The following is an 18,252-nucleotide window of genomic DNA, read 5'->3' on the forward strand; positions in this document are numbered from 1 at the left end:
GACTAGTTACAAATAGTTCTTTCATTTTGTGTGTAGCAAAATTTTCCCTCCACTCACAATGGCCCTTCAAGTCTTAGCTATTATTTGAACAATGCTTTTGTTTTTATTTATATCACGTTATTATTGTTCATTCATCTTTCCATTTGCATTGTTTTCTCGTCTGCATTGTCATACGCAATACGCTAATTTGCATTTTACTAATCGCATCAGATCGCTACAGAATACGAATATGTAGTGTTTATCTATATACATACATATGTATGTGCATATTTGTGTATACATTTAATTATATTATTTATACCCTATAAGCAAAATATATTTAGAGTCTGTAGTTAGTTAGTAGTTTGGAAGTTAGAGACACTCAAATTTGACAAATTTACCACATTGTGAAAAATTTTTATTCTATCACGTTGACATCATTCCGGGTTCTTGTTTGTCTAGATATTATAGAATAGGCAACTCGTCGGTCAAAAAAAGAAAAGTTTATTTTTTCCCCAAAAATTTTTTAGATTTGCCTTTTTCGAAAAGTTTATGTTTCGACACTTTCTCCAACTTTGGTTTTTGAAAAAACTTAATTTTTTTTTGTGAAAATATTTTAATTTTTGTAAATATTTTATTTTTTGAAAGTGTTATATTTTTAGAAAAAATTTCTTTTTTGAAAAAAACTTTTTTTATATAATATCTGATCTGCCTATGTTGCACAAATTTTAATAATTTATTGTTAAACTTAGAAGTTCGTATTGTTTAAAAAATTATAATTTATATTTTTCGTTGCGTCTTTTTTGTTATGATTTTAGCTATAAAGCTTCCTCTGCGAAGAGAATACTTAAAACTTAGGTACATGCTGAATGATAGTAGGCATGTCTCCCAACTCAGCTACAACGGCATTGCAATAAACGGCAACATTTTTAAACTTTTATATTTTCAATCTCGCTTACAAAGATGTGCCTCCGAGCATATTTAACCTCCGTCACTTCACTTTTTTTTCAATAGATTCAACAAATTGTAAACAAGTTGGCAATGTTTGGAAAATTGATGTTTCCCAAAAACTGATTTGGGAAACTATTGTAAAAAACATTTGGAAAATGCTGGGCTTACTTTAAGGCACCTAAGTGGAAAATGTTTCATCAAATTTTTAGCATTTCCATTGAAATAACATGCAGAGCAGATGAAGAAGTGCATCCGACGTACATACATATGTAGGCACTTATGTACATATGTATATATTATGCGAGTATTGCTAAGCACCCTAAAATGTGTAATGCGTACTTATTACGAGCATTGTATTTTTAACAATAAAAAATTTCAAAGTATGTATTGGAACTGAGAAAAATTTATAAAAAATATACATATAGGCATTGTAAATAAATCTAATCAACCTCGAAAAGAGACCTTTTAAAAGCCCTTATATCTGATATTTTGAAGCATTAGGCGTTCAGAGCTCGATTATTTACTCTTTTTTTTTTGGTTTCGCATGCCAAAGTTTCAAAGCCTTCCGAATTAGCTTTTCTTCGAAGGCATCACATGAAATAATAATTTCACAGTTCAAATTTAAATACATTTACTTCGGCGCATAGTACTTCAAAAATAGTTAACTTCCGATTGCTATATCCCTATCTTCTACTTTTATCTCGTTAGACACCCCCTATGAAACTCGAATTTCACTCCACTCGCCGTTTAATTGCACAGCAAGGCGTCTGAGCGATTTTTATTTGCCTACAATTAAATGGCAATCAATCATTCGCTATTTGCTCGCATGTACATATGTGCGTCTGTGTGCGTGTATAAGCGCTTACAAGTGTTAAACAATCAAAATTCATTTCGTAAAAATAAACAACGCCAAAAATCCAACACGCACGGGTGAATGACTGACTGGGGATTATGTCTTTTCTAGTTTAATTTTATTTTATTTTTTTTTGTAGGCCTTTTGCGAATTTTTTGCCAGCTCTGACCTTTTCTAGGTTCAATGATTTTTGGGGTTTTTGTTCTATTCAAATGTCTGCTCAAGAATTTTTCGAGTATTTTTTCGCATACTTTGACTTTGAGTATGGTTGAGAGAAAAAGATGTTTAGACGAGTATGTGTACGTATGTATGCCTGAATGAATTTGTAAATTTTTGTTAGTTTAGAACTTTGCAAATAATACAAAAACAAGAAACGTAAGCAATTATTAATGACACCAATATTTGTTTTAAGCTGCATTTGTATGTATGTAGGTGTACTGACACGATTTTTTTTGCGCAAAAGAATTCTAGAGTAGAAAAGAAGAATTAAAATAAGGGGGAAATTAATAAAAAAAAACTATTTTTTAAATTTAACATTTATACATGTATGTATGTACATATATTTATATATGTATCTATATATATATACATTTTTTTTAAAGAAAAACAGATTTTTTACTTTTTAATACAAAATTTTCATTTTGTTAGTTTTTTTTTTTGTAAAAATTTCTTAAAAAATTTTTTTTTTCAAATTTATTAGCGTCTTTAGACTACTTTTACAACATGAAAAAGTTTCCTAAAGCTTTTTTTTAAAGAAAATAGAAAAAATTTAGAGTGGAAAAGAATTATTTTTATATTGTTAACTTTTACTTAGTGTTTCGCATAAAAAGTGAAGTGCATGCGAATATTATAATCAAGCGTGATCCTCTCAGAATTTTCCAAATTTCAAAGTATCCATTGCATCTTAGGGTAAAAAATTTTAGCAAACAAAATCTGCACTTTCATTCAAAATAATGTCAACATTTTTATGGAAAACTTGTTTAAAATTTTGTGTACTAATTTTGCATACTTACAAATGAAAGAAAAAATTTGAATTTTAAATAATCCCACTCCAACAACATCTTCAGTAAAAATTAAAAATATTCAAATTAAAATTAAAAACTTTTTAAATTAAAAGTACCCTAATAAATCAGGTAAAATGCTTAACCCAAGTAACAAGTAAAATTTGATTTTCATATTTTTTCCATTTTTGTAAATTATTATGATGCTCTAAATATTTTAGTAAACCAAAATAGTTTTAATATTAAATTCTTAGTAATTTGTGAATCCATTTTTTTTTTCTGGTGAATCCATTTTACATAGTTACAAGCTAAAAAGTAATTCAAAATTATGGTTCGGAAAAAAATTAGCTCAACAAACGCTCCTTGTCCGACCCTTATCAGCCAACCAGCTATGGAAATAAATTCAAAGTGAATTGAAGTAAGAAAATGAAATGGCCGGCAAGAAGCAGTCAGTGCAGGTTCAGCGAAATTAGGTTACTATGACATTTTGAAATTGGCTTTTCTGCTTATTAAAGCGAGCATTAAAAATTAGCTTTGGCTGTTAAAGTGTGCGACAAATACGAGTATGCCACACTTGAGCGCTGGACAACGGGGCGTATGATTGATGTCGAATGATTCGGAATTGGAGCGTAAGCTCTGAAGGAAGGGTGGATGGATGCTGTAGCAGCAGCTACGAATGAGAGTGGTAATAAGGAAATTATAGGAAAGAGCAAGGGAGAGGGGTTTGAATAGAGAATACTAAAGATATAAGGACATTAAAGAAAGCTGTGTATTAAAAAAATTTATTTTTATAAAAAAAGCATAGAGAAAATGTTTGTTTAAAATTTTATTTCTAGTGTTTAAGTTTAACTAAAATCCCTAAAAGCGCTATCTCAAATCGTCGCGGAAATACAAAAGGCCGTAACTAAATAAAAATCCAAAATTTATTTTTTGTTGGGTTATGATGCATTTCATCGAATTATAAGTCCCCACGTTATTTTATGCAATACAAAATTTTAGTTAGTTACGGCTTTTTTGCATATCAACGACGACGTGAGATAGAGCCTTTCTTTATTAAGGAAACGACTTAATCCTTTTGTGAATTTATTTTCAGAAGCTACTTTTTGCCAGTCGTTTCATGACTACTTCATATTTCTCTTCGCTAATCGCTTTCTTTCATTTCTTTTTAGGCCGCCTCGCCGCGTTGGGAACCACAAATTGCGGTGCTCTGCGAAGCCGGTCAAGTATTTCAACCGCAATACCTCTCCGAAGAGGGACGCTGGGTAACGGATTTGAATAAGAAGACATCGGGCGCCACATGCCTGCGTGACAAAATGGATTTACTGGACTACTGCAAAAAGGTGAGTGGAAAAGCAAATGAGAAAATTTAAGTGAAATTGAAAAATTACAACAAAAACAACAACAACAAGAAAGGATTCCCTGCTACCAATAAAATATACACTTATCTCTCTGAAAAAAGGTGCATAAAATTGCGCTGCTGAAGTCGAAAAGTGCGCACAAACGCACAGCATGACTAGGAAGCAAGAGCTTGGAGCTTTACAAAATGGGTCAGACGTCAAAAGGCTGCCGTAGCGTAAAAAAAAATATAATAATTTATAGATTCTTCTTAGCATTTTTCACCTTTTACATATTTGCTATTTGCATTTTATTTGTGAATCTGGGCAACGCTGCCGCTATTGCTGCGCTCAGTGCTTTGAAAATCACTGCTAATACCTTCCTTTTATCCACCCACTAAGCCACATATCGATTACCCTAGAAGACTTAGCCAAAAGCAATTTCATTTTACACTTCACCATTTGACTATTTGGCTGCACGATTACTTTGCAAGAGATTTTGAAAAATTATAGCAAGAAATTGGTGCACTCGCCCGCACACATACTCCTGCATGAAAGCTAAAAAAAAACAAAGCTCAGAATCACTTTAATGCATTTTTTCAAATAAATTTCGCCCCCTTTGCCATTTTCCTTGCAATTGCGATTGGCAGTGGGTGGAGGTGGAAATTTTCGGTGCTGGTAGTAAGGGTAGCATAAAGAGGCCAATTTTGCATGGTTTCGCACTGCTGCTCTTCTAAATTGAGATTAGTGTTTCGTAATAATTTTCTGTGGATGCAACTGGTGCCTTTTGGCTTTTTGAGAACTGTTTTCTAACTGTCCGCATTTTAACTAGATCACCATTCTTATTAACTTGACACTATTTCAAGTTATAAAACAAATATTTTTTTTGTAATTCAGAACTAGTACCGAACTGGCCCCATTTAAATAAGAACTAAATGCTGGAACTATCCATCAGTATTAACTACTTTTGCAGTAGTTTCCAGCTACAACGCAATATAAATATTTCACAACGAAAATACCAACAACGCCTCCAACTGTAAATTTAGTGCATATTATAAAGTATGAAACAAATTGTTCATCAAACAAAATTTTGCATATTTTTTGTGAATTTATGTGTAATGGATACTTTTTATAACATCAAATTCGAAAGTTAACTTCGTGTTCCAAAGTCAAATAGTTTAATTGGCTACTAGGTGGTTCCCAACAGGCAATTTTCAGACTAAATAGTTTACTACTTCAGGATCTTTATTTACTACAAATATCCCATACTGACTCAGTTTCTTTTTTTTTTTCTCCAGCAAAAGTTATTAATGGCTTTTATACGAAAAAAAATAGCAGTGCTTTTCGGGGTGACAATTTGGCTAAATTACGTCACAAAACTTTAGGGGGGAAACCTTTGAATTTTCTTCGGCCACCACACTCTGCTGCGTATGTAAACATGTGTGTTTGTGTGTGTGTTGCTGAAAAAAATGCGCTTGAGGCGTGTCGGCTAATATTATTAAGTATTTTTGTACGCGTGCGCTTTATAAAGTTTCATCAGCGTTGACTGCTTTCTTTTTCTCTGTGCATTTTTTTTTGCCAAAAATTTCAAAATTTTTTAAATGATTCTGCATTCACAGCTCTACTGATATTTCGTCTCTTATATGTAGGCTTAATTCCTCTCTGCCCTTCACACATACCCTCATGAATTGTCACACCGGCCACTTGGCAACTCTGCCATACCGTTGTCGCGCAGCTTTAGTTACATACATTTTTTCATGCTCGGCAGTCAGCGTAAAATTATTTTTGCATTTTTTTTTTTCATTCATTTCCGCATAACTACCTCTCTGGATGGTTCTTGTGTATGTAGCCGCTGCCATCACATTCCCCATCCAACTTCTTCGCTAACTTCCAGTTGCAGTTGTTTGTTTGTTCGCTGACCCATCATCATAGCGTATGCGTGACATTTCGCTGCAATTTTATTTATTACATAAAATCAACGAGAAATTGCAGTTGTTTAAAAGTGCTGTGCTTTTCCACAATTTTTTTGTTTTTGTTTCATTTTTATTTTTAACAATGCCATTACGTGGACATTTATTTAATTTTTACATGCATTGCGCGCTGACTTGGCTTGAAGGATTAAAAATACGAAAAAAATTACTGGAATAGTTTTGGCATGAGGAAAAAGTTCTATAAAAAACGTATGCAAGACTATTGCGTTTGAAAAATTTAAGAGAAAATTGTTGAAGGAATTTCTGGACAAAAAAATTTATACAGAGATGATTTTTGAAAGAGTGGAGAACCCTTATTGGTTGACACAGATTCGGAAGTGGGCAGCCACATATTTCTTACTTGTTAAACCCCATCCAGACCATAGCTCATCTGGCAATCATCTCCGCTTTGATTTCAAATCCAGAGTCGCTGCTTATATCGTTGAAAGCTTTCTAAAGACAATGCATTAGATATTTCATTTCGCTTTTCTGTCTCTTCTCTGGCCTGAAAATTGATTAATTCATTCGCTCATTGAACTCTTAAAAACAGGACCTTACACCACGACTACTTAATGGTATAGTGTACTAAAAACTTTACGGTAAAAAGTGGACATAATTTGCATGCATGTATGTGAATCCGTTTACATTTATATTTTTTTTTACTGTTCAGTTTTCTGCGACCACTTTAAACAATGAATTATCATTACTGAACTTTTATCGTCCTATTCTTTGTAAAATTTTCAAAAATATAAGGCTTTATCCACACTTTCAATTCAATTTTATGTGTGCGGATTAATGCCTTTAAATTTCAAGAAAAATGGACAGAATTATTATGTCTTCAAAACGCCAAAAACTTTTGCCCAATTTTTAATTCACCAAAATGACTAGCAAAATTATGTCCAGTTTTCAAATGACCAAAAACTTGATATGTCCAATTTTGAAATCACCAAAAAATTGAGTTCAGTTTTTAGACAACTAAAAAGTTATGCCCAGTTTTCAAAAGACAAAAAATTTATGCTCAGTTTTTTAAATTTCAAACATCTATGTCAACCTTTCATATGACCAAATCTTTAAATGGATGAAAAATTATGTTCAGTTTCAAGAAGACCAAAAATTTATGTCCATTTTTCAAGAGACCAAAAATTTATCTACAATTTTTAAATTACTAAAACATTTCGTCGAGTTTTTAAATTACTTAGAAGTTATGTCCAGTTTTCAAAAAACCAAAAATTTATGCTTACTTTTTAATTTCTAAACAATTATGTCCTGTTTTTGAATTACATAAAATAAGTATTAACCATTTATGTCCAGTTTATAAAGAACCAAAAATAGGTGTCCAGTTTTAGATTTCCAAAAAATTATATCTAGTATTAAAACTATAAAAAAAAAAAATATTTGTCCAGCATTTAAACTACGAAAAATTCATCCAAAGTTTTCAAATGGCTTATATTTATTTTTTAGCAAAAATTTATGTATGCTCAGTTTTTACATGAGTAAAAAATTATGCTCATCTATTTAATTACGAAAAATTTAGGTCCGCTTTTAAGTCGACAAAATATCATGTGCAGTTTTCAAATAGCCAAAAAAATTTTGTCAAATTTCGAAATAACCAAAATTTTTCGTTGTATTTTTACATATTCACATTTTGCACATCACTTCTTGACAACTGTGTATATAGAAATCTTTCTGTAATTTTTTCTCTTATTCGTTTTCTTTTCCTTAATATTCTCAGCTTAACTTTTAATTGTTTACTGTCAGCTGGAGAAATTCTCTTACTACCATCAAATCAACTACATTGACCATTACGATATCACTTCATGAACTTACCGTTAATTCTGTCTTTTACTTACATAATTCCCGGATATTTTTAACTTTGCAAATTACTGATGTCTCATTCTTCATATTGGCAACAAGGCTTACACTTCATTGCCAATCAAAGCCTCTGCTGTCGCTTTACTCAACTCACTTAAAAACATACTTGACCTGTTCGCTGTTTGGATGACACTCCTACCCAGCTTCTCCTCTCTTACCTCCCTCGTATTTCGCTACTGAAGATCTTTGTGCCACATTCTTTTGCTGCTGTGGCAAGACAGCGCACATATTTTACTGCGAACACGTAAATCATTGGCATATCTTAACCAGAACGCCTCTTTAAGTCCATCACTACTCTCCAACTTCTTTCGCTTATATTAATATTTGGACGAGTATGCAAACTTCATCCCATCGCATACAACAAGGGATGGCTGTCTGCTTTCGCTATCCCCATCATTCTACTCCACCTACCTGCTCTTCTCTTTCGTTTACCTGTCAGCCTGTTTTATTGCCTGTCAGCCTTCATTGTTGACATTGTTTATTGCAGCAAAGTCCGCGCGCCCGACAAATGAGTAGCGGCCAAGTAAAAAAACAAGAAAAAACAATAACAAGCAAGAACACAACACAAAACATAAAATAGCACAAAGTACGCTGCGCTGCGGACGAAATTACATCAGTAGCCCCGAGTAGCCTTTGTAGACTCATCAGCGGAGACAATAAACAGCATAAAAGCCTCATCCTCGCATAATTTGATGCGCTTCACTACGCATACAAACGCGCACAAACGCAACGCATACACGTAAACAAGCACAGACGCGCTTGCACTGGTGCGCATTAAATTAAGTCGTACACACACACACACTCACACATGTACAGGTGTACGAAAATCGTCTTGGTCGTTCCTGTCGCCGTGCGCTGCGTCCTCAGTACATACATATTTTGCATAAATTTAATTAAGCGGCAATGTTGCTCATACGCCCCGACGCACCGTGTAATTTCGTCTTTTATGTGAGGCAATGTGGCAAGGCCATTGTTAAGTGCCACAGCATGTGCATGTGTGTGTTATGTTTGTGTTTTCAAGTGTGTGTATTGTACAAGCAAAGCTGGCGCAGCGTAATCGGGTTTCGTTTGCATATTTTAACAACAAATTACTTGTTTATTGACATTCATTACAAATAAGCCATCTTGTCGGCGCGATGACCATTCGCCGTTGACCTCACAGGCAGGAAAATATAACAGTAAAGTTATTTTATACTTATTTTTTTTAACAAATAACCAAATTAATTACTGATATGTACGTAGTCATAATTATCACATTTATTCAACAAAAATTCTTGAAACCATATTAATTGCTTTATTCTTGGTTCTTAGTGGTGCCAATCTTCAATAAGAGCTCGCAGAATATTTGAAATTATCTGTATTGGATTACTGATAGACTGAGCCTCCGCCTTCTTCTTTTAAACAGTTAGTTATGGCGGGCACCTGGGCGCCCAAAGCACCTATATTATGCCAAGTCATATCGTGCCTCAGAAATAAAGGGTGCTAACTCAAAACCGGATACATAACTGCTGGTGGATTGTACAGATGCAACGCAATTAATATAAAAACAGTCACAACAGTGGTTTTTAGTTGATGAATATAATCATTAAGAAAAAAATAATTGCATTGATTGGAGATAAGTCTTATGAATTGATTTATGCTAGAAAAAAAATCGCGTTAAATATTTTTTAGTTTATTTTCCTATTAGGTACCATCTCAACATTGTTCACCCATCTCACCAAGCACTTTTGTAACTAAAATCTACTGAAATATCTAACGCTAGTAGACTGCTTCCACGAATTCTAGTTACTTTAGCACTCTAAAAACAGACGTCCCAGAAAACCGCTTGCAAGATGAAAACAATGTCCAAGCTGATATAAACACAGTAGCCTCTAGTATGGCTGCATAAATTGTTTTTAAAGGACAATCAAAACATTCAAACTGCTGCCGTTTACTGCACACCCAATTGTTTTACTGCACTCGCTGTACTGTCCCGTTATTTTGATGTATTTAGTGTAAGTCACTATTTTCAATAAGCAAACAAATACTGTCATTGCAGTAACCTGCAACCAGCTGCGACAATACAGTATTTGTTTTGATTGCGAGCAAGCCTTAATTTATTGGCAAGTGCATTTGCTTCATTACTGCATTTACTGAAGTGTGCAATAGTGTGCGGTTAAAGTAAAATCTTTTGCGCAGCCCTTACTATATACTATCTCATTTTGCCCATTCCTTGGGAAAATAAACTAAAAGGGGAAATTTTTACAAATTGATCCAGCGCCATTTATATATTCTTCGTAATTGCCTTTTTCTTGGTTTGCGACAAGCCATTCCTTCCTACTTCTCGTTGGCGGGAACCAATTATGAACACCGAATTAAGCTAATTCGCTTTCTACCTGTAATTTCTAGCTTAGAGGTTGCCTTCTTCTTCCTCCACCACCATCAGCGGGTACCACATCGAATAATTTCAAAGCTGCAGCATTTTCATCTGTCTCATCGGATGTTGCCATTGTCCATTCCTCAGCGCCATCAATCAGGACGGACATGATGAGAAACTATAAATTGTGATCCGACTGCATTGTTCTTAGAAAAGCTAGCGCTTGTCTCGGACACAACTAAATTCTCATTTTGTACACGAATTGATCTCAACTGAAGCTTACTATTTCACCTCCATATACTGCCTGTAACAATTAATTTTCTGTTATCGTTTTCGATAACTCTACTGCCATATTTGTATAACTTTTTTCCAGTTAATTTTTTTTTAGGTTTTATAAAAATACATTTCATGCTATAAAAAAAAATTTACATAAATCAAAGCGAATTCTTAGTCCTTTCAAACTTGCACTTTATTACTAGAATTTCATGGGCTATCAAATTGCATACCCAAAAGTTTTCTAAAACTCCTGCTTCGAAATTTTAATGAGAATTTTAAGAATTTTTTAAAATTTAAAATTTTTTAAGTTTGAAACTTTAACTAAAATGTTTGTGGTTATAGCGTGCATATTTTTTTATAAAAAACTAACAAAAAATGTTTAATTAAAAAACCAATTGAATATTTAAAAATAATCATTATTCGGTAATTTTTGCTCGTTTGCTGTATATCTGAATCGTCATATCTTTAATTGGATAATAAATAGGTATGACTTAAATAACTATGTTCGTAATACTATTGATATTAATATCAACAAAGAAATTAAATTTTTATTAATTGCTAGACAAATTTTAATTCGGCCTACGAAATGTTAAAATTTTCTCAGAAATCCTGTTTCGCTCAAAATTCATCCACGCACATAGATGCCATAAGCGCAGTTAGTTTCTTTTTCTGCGGAAATTTATAATTTCAAGCATACTTAATATCCAGGCTCTCAAGAAATACGAAAAAAAAAATCACATAAAAAAACGCTCAAAAAGAAAAAGAAACTTTCCGCATTTATCCAATTTCAAATATCCGACAAAACTAAAAACTGACTTATGTATGTGCATAAATAAATAATAAATCACATTTTAGCCAATATCATTTAAATCAGATCCCTCCAATGCTGTGTTTGTCACAGCACCACCCACAGTCATAAAATCTCGAATTTCTATGCTGTTGACAATAAATATGCATTTGTATATTTCTAAGCTACATATAAACAAACATAAAAACAAAACCAAAAATACGTGCATACATATAAATGAAATCAATACAAAATCAACGAACTAAGGTTACAGAGATAACGCTACAAACTAAGAAGAAAACAAAATAACACAAATTTAATGTGCCTTAAGCCTTATCAACGGCGCTGTTGCCTATAACGCCAGCAGACTCCCACTCGTCCTCTCTACCACCTACACCACCTTCTTTCACTGCAATCAACAGCAGCTTTAATCCACTTTGAGAGACGCTGCTATAATCTCTCTCTCTCTATTTCTTCCTCTACATCGCACTCGTTGCACCCACTTCAGACGCGATCACTGCTCTGCCATTAAACGCTTTCCTCCCTGTCTTCTCACCCACCACCTTCGCGCGCTCTATCTCCCTCTCTCTCTGCCACCACCCCCTCGCTCTATGGTCGCCGCGCGCCACCCCTCCTTAACGTCTCAGCTTGTTCTCCTGCTCGCTGGCGAATGTATCGCGCTCAATATAGTATGGCGTGCCGTCGGGTTTCTTGCATTTGTAGCGCAGTTTGCAACATTCCGGGAAGGGTTTGTCCGCATGGATGCGTTCGCCGTTGTTGCAGCTCTCGATGCGCAATCTGCCGCAACTGCAATTAGTTAGCAAGAAAAAAAAAGAGAATATGTATTATAAGAGAATGAAATCGAATATAGCACTGGAAAGCAAAGTCAGTAATAGCTGAAAATTGAGATGTAGATGCGTGTGTACATATGTATATATGTATGTAGGCAAGTGGCAAAGCATAATTGAAAGTTGCTGGAATAAGTGCAATAAATAACTGAGTTGTCTGCTGCCTGTTGCCGTTGTCGTTGCCTGTTTATTTAATTGATTAAATTCATTAATTTAATTAGTGGTAAGTGCACTTTTCCTAGGCATTTTTGCACGGATATGTATGGATATGTACATACATACATACATTCCTATAACCAACCATTCATGCATTACTATAAGAACTATTCGTATGTAGATATGTACATTTACAGGCATTTTTTCTGCTCACTTCTATGCATTGTATGTAGTCGTGTTGATGCCACATTGAGCCTGAGTTGACTATGAAATATTTGCATATGTAAATACATAGGAAGGAGGAGAAGCTCGGCCAAACACTAACATATGTTTAAGCGCCAATCTATTATTATTATTATTATTATATATATAAAGTGCGTATCACATTTATACGCCACCCATATGTTGACAAGTTTTGACTTTGTTTTATTATTTAATAAAAACCGTAAAAACTCAAGTTTCAAACTTTGTGCAATATACGCGATGATTTTTTATATGGAAAAAATGAGCGACGACTTCAAAAAAATAAAAAAAATTGCCAAAAATCAAAAAATATTTCTAAAAATTCTAACAAGAAAGCTCGAATTTTTTACGATAGTTGACTTTTTGAAATATTGTACAAAGTTTGAAACTTGGGTTTATGCGGTTTTTGTTACTATAACTAACTATACTATAATTTTATTTAAAATAATTAAAATAAATAGTAAAAAAATTAATATTCAAATATGTGGGTGGCATATGAATCTGATACGCACTATATATGTTAATAATTTGCAGAAATCACAAGACGGAAATACATATAACCAATTAAAATAAAATCAAATATTTTTAGTGAAGGAAGTACTTAAATATTTCAGTCAACAATTTGAAAGCTACAAAATACGTTAATTGCTTAAAACAAACATTAAAGCCTTATTGAAAAGCGCATTTAACAACAATCATTCCTCACAAATTAATAACAGATTGACGCTTACACAATATGTTAGTGCTTGGCCGAGCTTCTCCTCCGATTTGTGGCGTGGGCGTTGATGTTGTCACACAAAGGGGAGGCACCTACTCCGAACGGCGATTGTATTTTTGTGAGAAGCTGTTTTTGACGACATACATGAAATACTCCCGCAGGGTTGCCTTTGCCTGCCGATGTACGACCGGTATTAGAAAAAACTTTTTCTTTTCTTTTGTTTTGATATTACTCGGAAATTGAGCTCAATCACAGGCCCAGCGGAATTTTAGTGCGCACTTCTAACTACTAACCCACAACGCCGCCACACACAAACTGCTGTTCGGGTATCTAAAAGCATAGCTCGTAAATTCGCAATTATTTTGGGATTAATTCCTAGAGTTATTTCCCAAAATTAATGCGGAACAAAATAAACAAAAGCTTTGCTGGCCTTTAGATCGAAATAAATCAGAGCTTGTGGTAGATTATATGACTATGTATTAGCAGATTCCCATCGCACTAATGTTCGAGAAGCATATTATATAAGTAAGATTCCAAACCACCGAACCAATAATGCATAAGTACGATCGGCGGAACTATATCAGGTGGATAAGTTACAAATTAATTTTGCGGCAAATTCTTATTTTCTAAAATGTCAAAATTAGCAAGAAATTTATTTCTAAACTCCATGACTTGCATCTTCACATATTTAAGAACTTTCTGAATTATGTTCCAATTGCAAATTTATAAATTTAAATGAGTTTTTATGCAAATTTGAATTTATTTAATTTTTTTCTTTATCGCTCTCCATAACTTACGTACACTTGTATATAAATACATATTCTGCCTTATCCTGAGTTTCGCCTGAAAAACAAATTCACCCGAAAATTTGTCATCCGTCCATAGTAAAACCATGGAAACCAAGAGTGAAAAGTGAACCGGTTCGGGGAAAATGAAACTCATGATAAGGCTGATTATATTTTCATTTTCACCAGTGTAAACTTCTTACAAAGGTATTTCCATTTTCCATTACCACTCACTTACCCTTCAATTAGTATGGAACCATTCTCATGGCAGGTGAGGCGCTGACACGGTGCAATGCCCAAATTTACGCCCAGCTTGAGCTCATCGCCGCGATAAACACATTTACCGGGATTATCTAGCAAAAATAAGGGCAAAGTAATTTTTAGAAAGAATCATTTTCTAAAATGAGGTATAAAATTTTAATAGTTTTTTTTTTGTTTTTTTCTGATTTTTGTACATGTGTTTTTTTTTTATACAGGAAAAAGAGCACTGAAATTTATTAGAATTATTTTCTAAAATCAGGTGTAAAATTTTCATAGTATTTTTTTGTGTTTTTCTGATATTTGTGCGTGTGTTGTTTTTTTTATATAGGAAAAAGAGCACTGAAATTTATGCAAAAAGCATAAACTTAAGCAGCATAAATTTTAAATTTATTTATTTTTTTCTTGGATTATATTGGCGCTTGTTTTATAATTTTTGGCATTATCTAGTAAAAGGGCCATACGAATTTATGCAAAAAATTATTTATTTTAATTTTGTATAGTTCATACAAAATTATTTATGTTTTTTGTTCTTTTTATAGTTTTTTTTTTTTTGGAATACCAGTATTTTCCATATTTTTTATCATTTGATATTTTATTTTAAACTTTCTTTTTACACTTTTCACACCTGGATCGGGCGGTATCAGACCGGAATACGCATCGGCGGTAGTGCTGTAAAGGAGCAACAACACCAGATCGCCAGCAAGTAGAACAAAAATTTGCAAAAGCGCACTTTGTCGTGAACAAAACATAGCGAAACTCAATTAAGAACTGAGCTGAGCAGCCAAGTGTTGGAGCGTTTGAAGTCTTGAGCGGCGCTTGAAATTGAGTGAGCACAAGTCAACTCAAGCGCAGTGTTGCCAGGTTGTTGAAGTGAGTAATGGTCAAATTGGTTCTCGCAAATCGTCTTTTGCATTGAAAAATCGCCAACACAAAATATTAAAATAAATATATGGTGATTGTTATACGAAAATAATACAAAATATAACTAGTTAACTTTTTACGAATTATCCAAATTACTAATAACAAAAATATGTTTAATTGCATTGAGAAGGGAAAATTTTTCCAAAAGTCTTAGAATTGCAATAGTCTTTTAGTTTGGGTTCAGGATATTTGTGCCCAGTAAAATTCTGAAGAAGTAAAAAAAAAATCGAGAACGAAAAATCGACTTGATAAAAACTCGCACCAACTTTGGAAAGCGGACTTTTTTTCACCAATTTTATTAGGAAAGGTCAACGTGCATGGATGCAATTTTTAGCTGTTCGCGTAAACTGGTTTTAAAGTTAAAGGATAATTGGCATTTGCTTGTCGAAATAATCAACTCGTCATGACAATTAAAAATCGCCCAAATGACGACCAAATATCAACCTGGCAACAATGTTCAAGAGGGAGAATATACCTTTGAAACGCTCTTTTGGAACGCTCAGTCCAATTTAAAAGACTTATCAAGGCTTACAAAAATGATTACGTGTGTATATGTCAAATGATTCTTCTATGCACATATCGAGCCCTAACTGTCAAAAAGACGTAAGTGAATATTTACTATTTTTTTTTTCTTTGATGCAGAAATGTTTCTAGCATCTAAATGCTGTTCTGCATCAAAAATTATTTTTTTTTTTAATATTCGCTTACGCCTTTTTAGCAGTTGGAGCTCGATATTTGCATACATTTACATACATATTGCGCATATGTACATACGTACACACATAAGTTTGTATATATAATTTGCATGCACCAGCTCAGCTCAGCTTGGAATTTTTAATCTCACCACTCAATTTAAGTTCAGCGTTCACTTTGTTTTCATTTCGCTACATTGTATGACAGCATTTTTGCGCGCTTATCAGTTGTTTGCTCCTCTAAGCTTTGTTTACTCTTTCATTTGCGCTGAACTTGCACTTACATTTGTTATTGTTGTTGGCCTGTTTTCTAGATTTTATTTGTCCATTGGTGTAAATTTTTTTTTTTTTAAATTTCATTTTTGTTTCTGCGTTTAGTTTCATTTTCATTTTGGTTTCGGTCGTCTCTTTGATTTGCATTTAAGTACATATATTGATTGGTTTTTTTGATACGCTGGTACAGCGATCACATACACACACACAAACACGCACTTACATACATACATACATACATACATACATACATACATACATACATATGTACATACATATGTACTCTCGGCAATGGGTCAGAGGTTATCGTTCCAATTTATTGGCAGCGCAATTTCGTTTGTAAATTTAAATGTTGTTGCTTCTTTCGTTGTGTTTTCGTGTATCGAATCTCGATTTTTTTCTAGAAAATTTTGCAATCACTTTTGACTTCATGCTGCCCGAGAAGCGCTTTGTTTTGTTTTGATTATTAATTTTATTTTGTGGACACACACACACATACGGTGCGCGAATATTTTTATATAAGAGTATTATTTTATTTTCTGTTTCAGTGTCCATTAGCCTTTCATTAGTTTGCTTCAACGTCTGGTGAACACTTTTTCTATGAATGAAAACTCTTTGTTCCCATTAGATGGCTATTGAAGTGGATACGTGCAAATTCCCACTTGCGAGTACATACTCACATGCTTATGTATGCTCATCCATATTTACCTACATACATACATATGTAGGCAAGTTTAGTAAGTTGGCTCATCTTCATTCTCGACGTAAACCAATGAACGCATTTCAGCTCTGTTGGCATACAACTGTTCTTTTAGTAAGGCAAATGGAACAAAACCAAATGGAATCTATTCCTGAAGGTTAGTAAAATACGTACAAATTTTTGTAAACACTGTAACCGAAATTTTTTAGAAATAGAAATATAAGGGTATATTTTTTTTTTATTTAAGTTATTGCATTTTATGGAAATTGCCTTTTTTTCTGCTAATAAGATAGAGTATATTCGATTATGAATGTCCACGATTTAGCTTTCCCTGATTCCATAAATACACATTTGATGTAGCCTTTTTTTGCCTTTTTTAAGATATTTACCTTTTTTGCCTTTTCTACCTTTAAAAAAGTGATTATAGCATTTACAATTTTTTTTTTAAGATTAAAAAATATACACATGCCCGTGCGGCTTATAGAAGCGCAGGGACCTCTTGCCAAATTGGTATTGGAAAAATTCAAAACCATTTTCTCAGCTAACGTAGGCTTGGAGACAATAAGGGGGGTGTGGATAAAATTGTAAAGGGCGAGGAAAACGCCCTTATTCCCGATAATATGAACGTTTCAAACATTCCATATTTAAATTGGGCTCCACTTGTATCAACTTACGTCGAGCGCACATTTAGTACATTCAAGGCTTTGTTTCGCGAAAATCGAATAAAAATGCTGCCAGAAAACTTCAAAATGCATCTTGTGGTTCAATTTTACTATGAGTAAAACCCGAAAGGATAAAATAGTCAAAGATTCAGAGTACAAATTTTTCATATAATGAAACTAGTTCATAGTTTTTCTCGTTTTTCTTGTAATATAAACATTTCTAAAATAAATGTATTTTTTGATTGTTCTTCGTATTTGCTGTCTTTTTTTAGTGCCTTATTTTGCTTTTTTTTTGCAATACCTAGTGCCTTTTCCTGCCTTTTTCGCTATTTTATTTTGCCTTTTTTTATAGGTTTTTAGGTCTTAAAAATCCGTTCCCTGCCAATTACAAAGCTCGAAATTTACCAGACGCCATACTGAATCCTCCATTTCGAGTTTTGCAATTTTGACAGCGGCTTCGAGTTTTGGCTGCACTTTTGGGTTTCGGCCGCACTGTGCGACTTCGTATAAATCTGCTAAGCTAGCATGGTCTTTGATGGATTAGATGCTACTGCCATGTACTGAACAGCAGATTAGATTAAAATATTCTTAAGACATACATATATGTAAATATA

At 33.4% G+C, this 18,252-nt stretch overlaps 2 protein-coding genes across 14 annotated transcripts in view; one reads left to right on the plus strand and one right to left on the minus strand.

Moving 5' to 3' along the window:
* Positions 1 to 18,252, plus strand: part of LOC118748464 (amyloid-beta-like protein) — a 237,948-nt gene that overhangs the window by 165,775 nt on the left and 53,921 nt on the right. For all 12 annotated transcript variants that reach the window (XM_036482911.1, XM_036482918.1, XM_036482919.1 and 9 more), the window contains one exon: positions 3,954 to 4,124. In XM_036482911.1, coding sequence (XP_036338804.1) covers positions 3,954 to 4,124 — 171 coding nt within the window. The remainder of the gene's footprint in view (positions 1 to 3,953; positions 4,125 to 18,252) is intronic.
* Positions 11,521 to 15,165, minus strand: LOC118748466. 2 transcript variants are annotated; one of them, XM_036482924.1, is made up of 4 exons: positions 15,016 to 15,165; positions 14,368 to 14,482; positions 12,017 to 12,186; positions 11,521 to 11,965 (listed from the first exon to the last, which is right to left on the minus strand). In XM_036482924.1, coding segments are annotated over exons 1-4 (411 nt in total). In that variant the 5' UTR covers positions 15,140 to 15,165; the 3' UTR covers positions 11,521 to 11,963. The 2 variants fall into 2 exon arrangements, with proteins under 2 accessions (XP_036338817.1, XP_036338816.1); XM_036482923.1 differs by having other exon boundaries at positions 11,521 to 12,186.

Source organism: Rhagoletis pomonella, unplaced genomic scaffold (genome assembly GCF_013731165.1).
Source record: "Rhagoletis pomonella isolate Grant_MI unplaced genomic scaffold, Rhpom_1.0 Rhpom_scaffold_00013, whole genome shotgun sequence".
NCBI lineage: Eukaryota > Metazoa > Arthropoda > Insecta > Diptera > Tephritidae > Rhagoletis > Rhagoletis pomonella.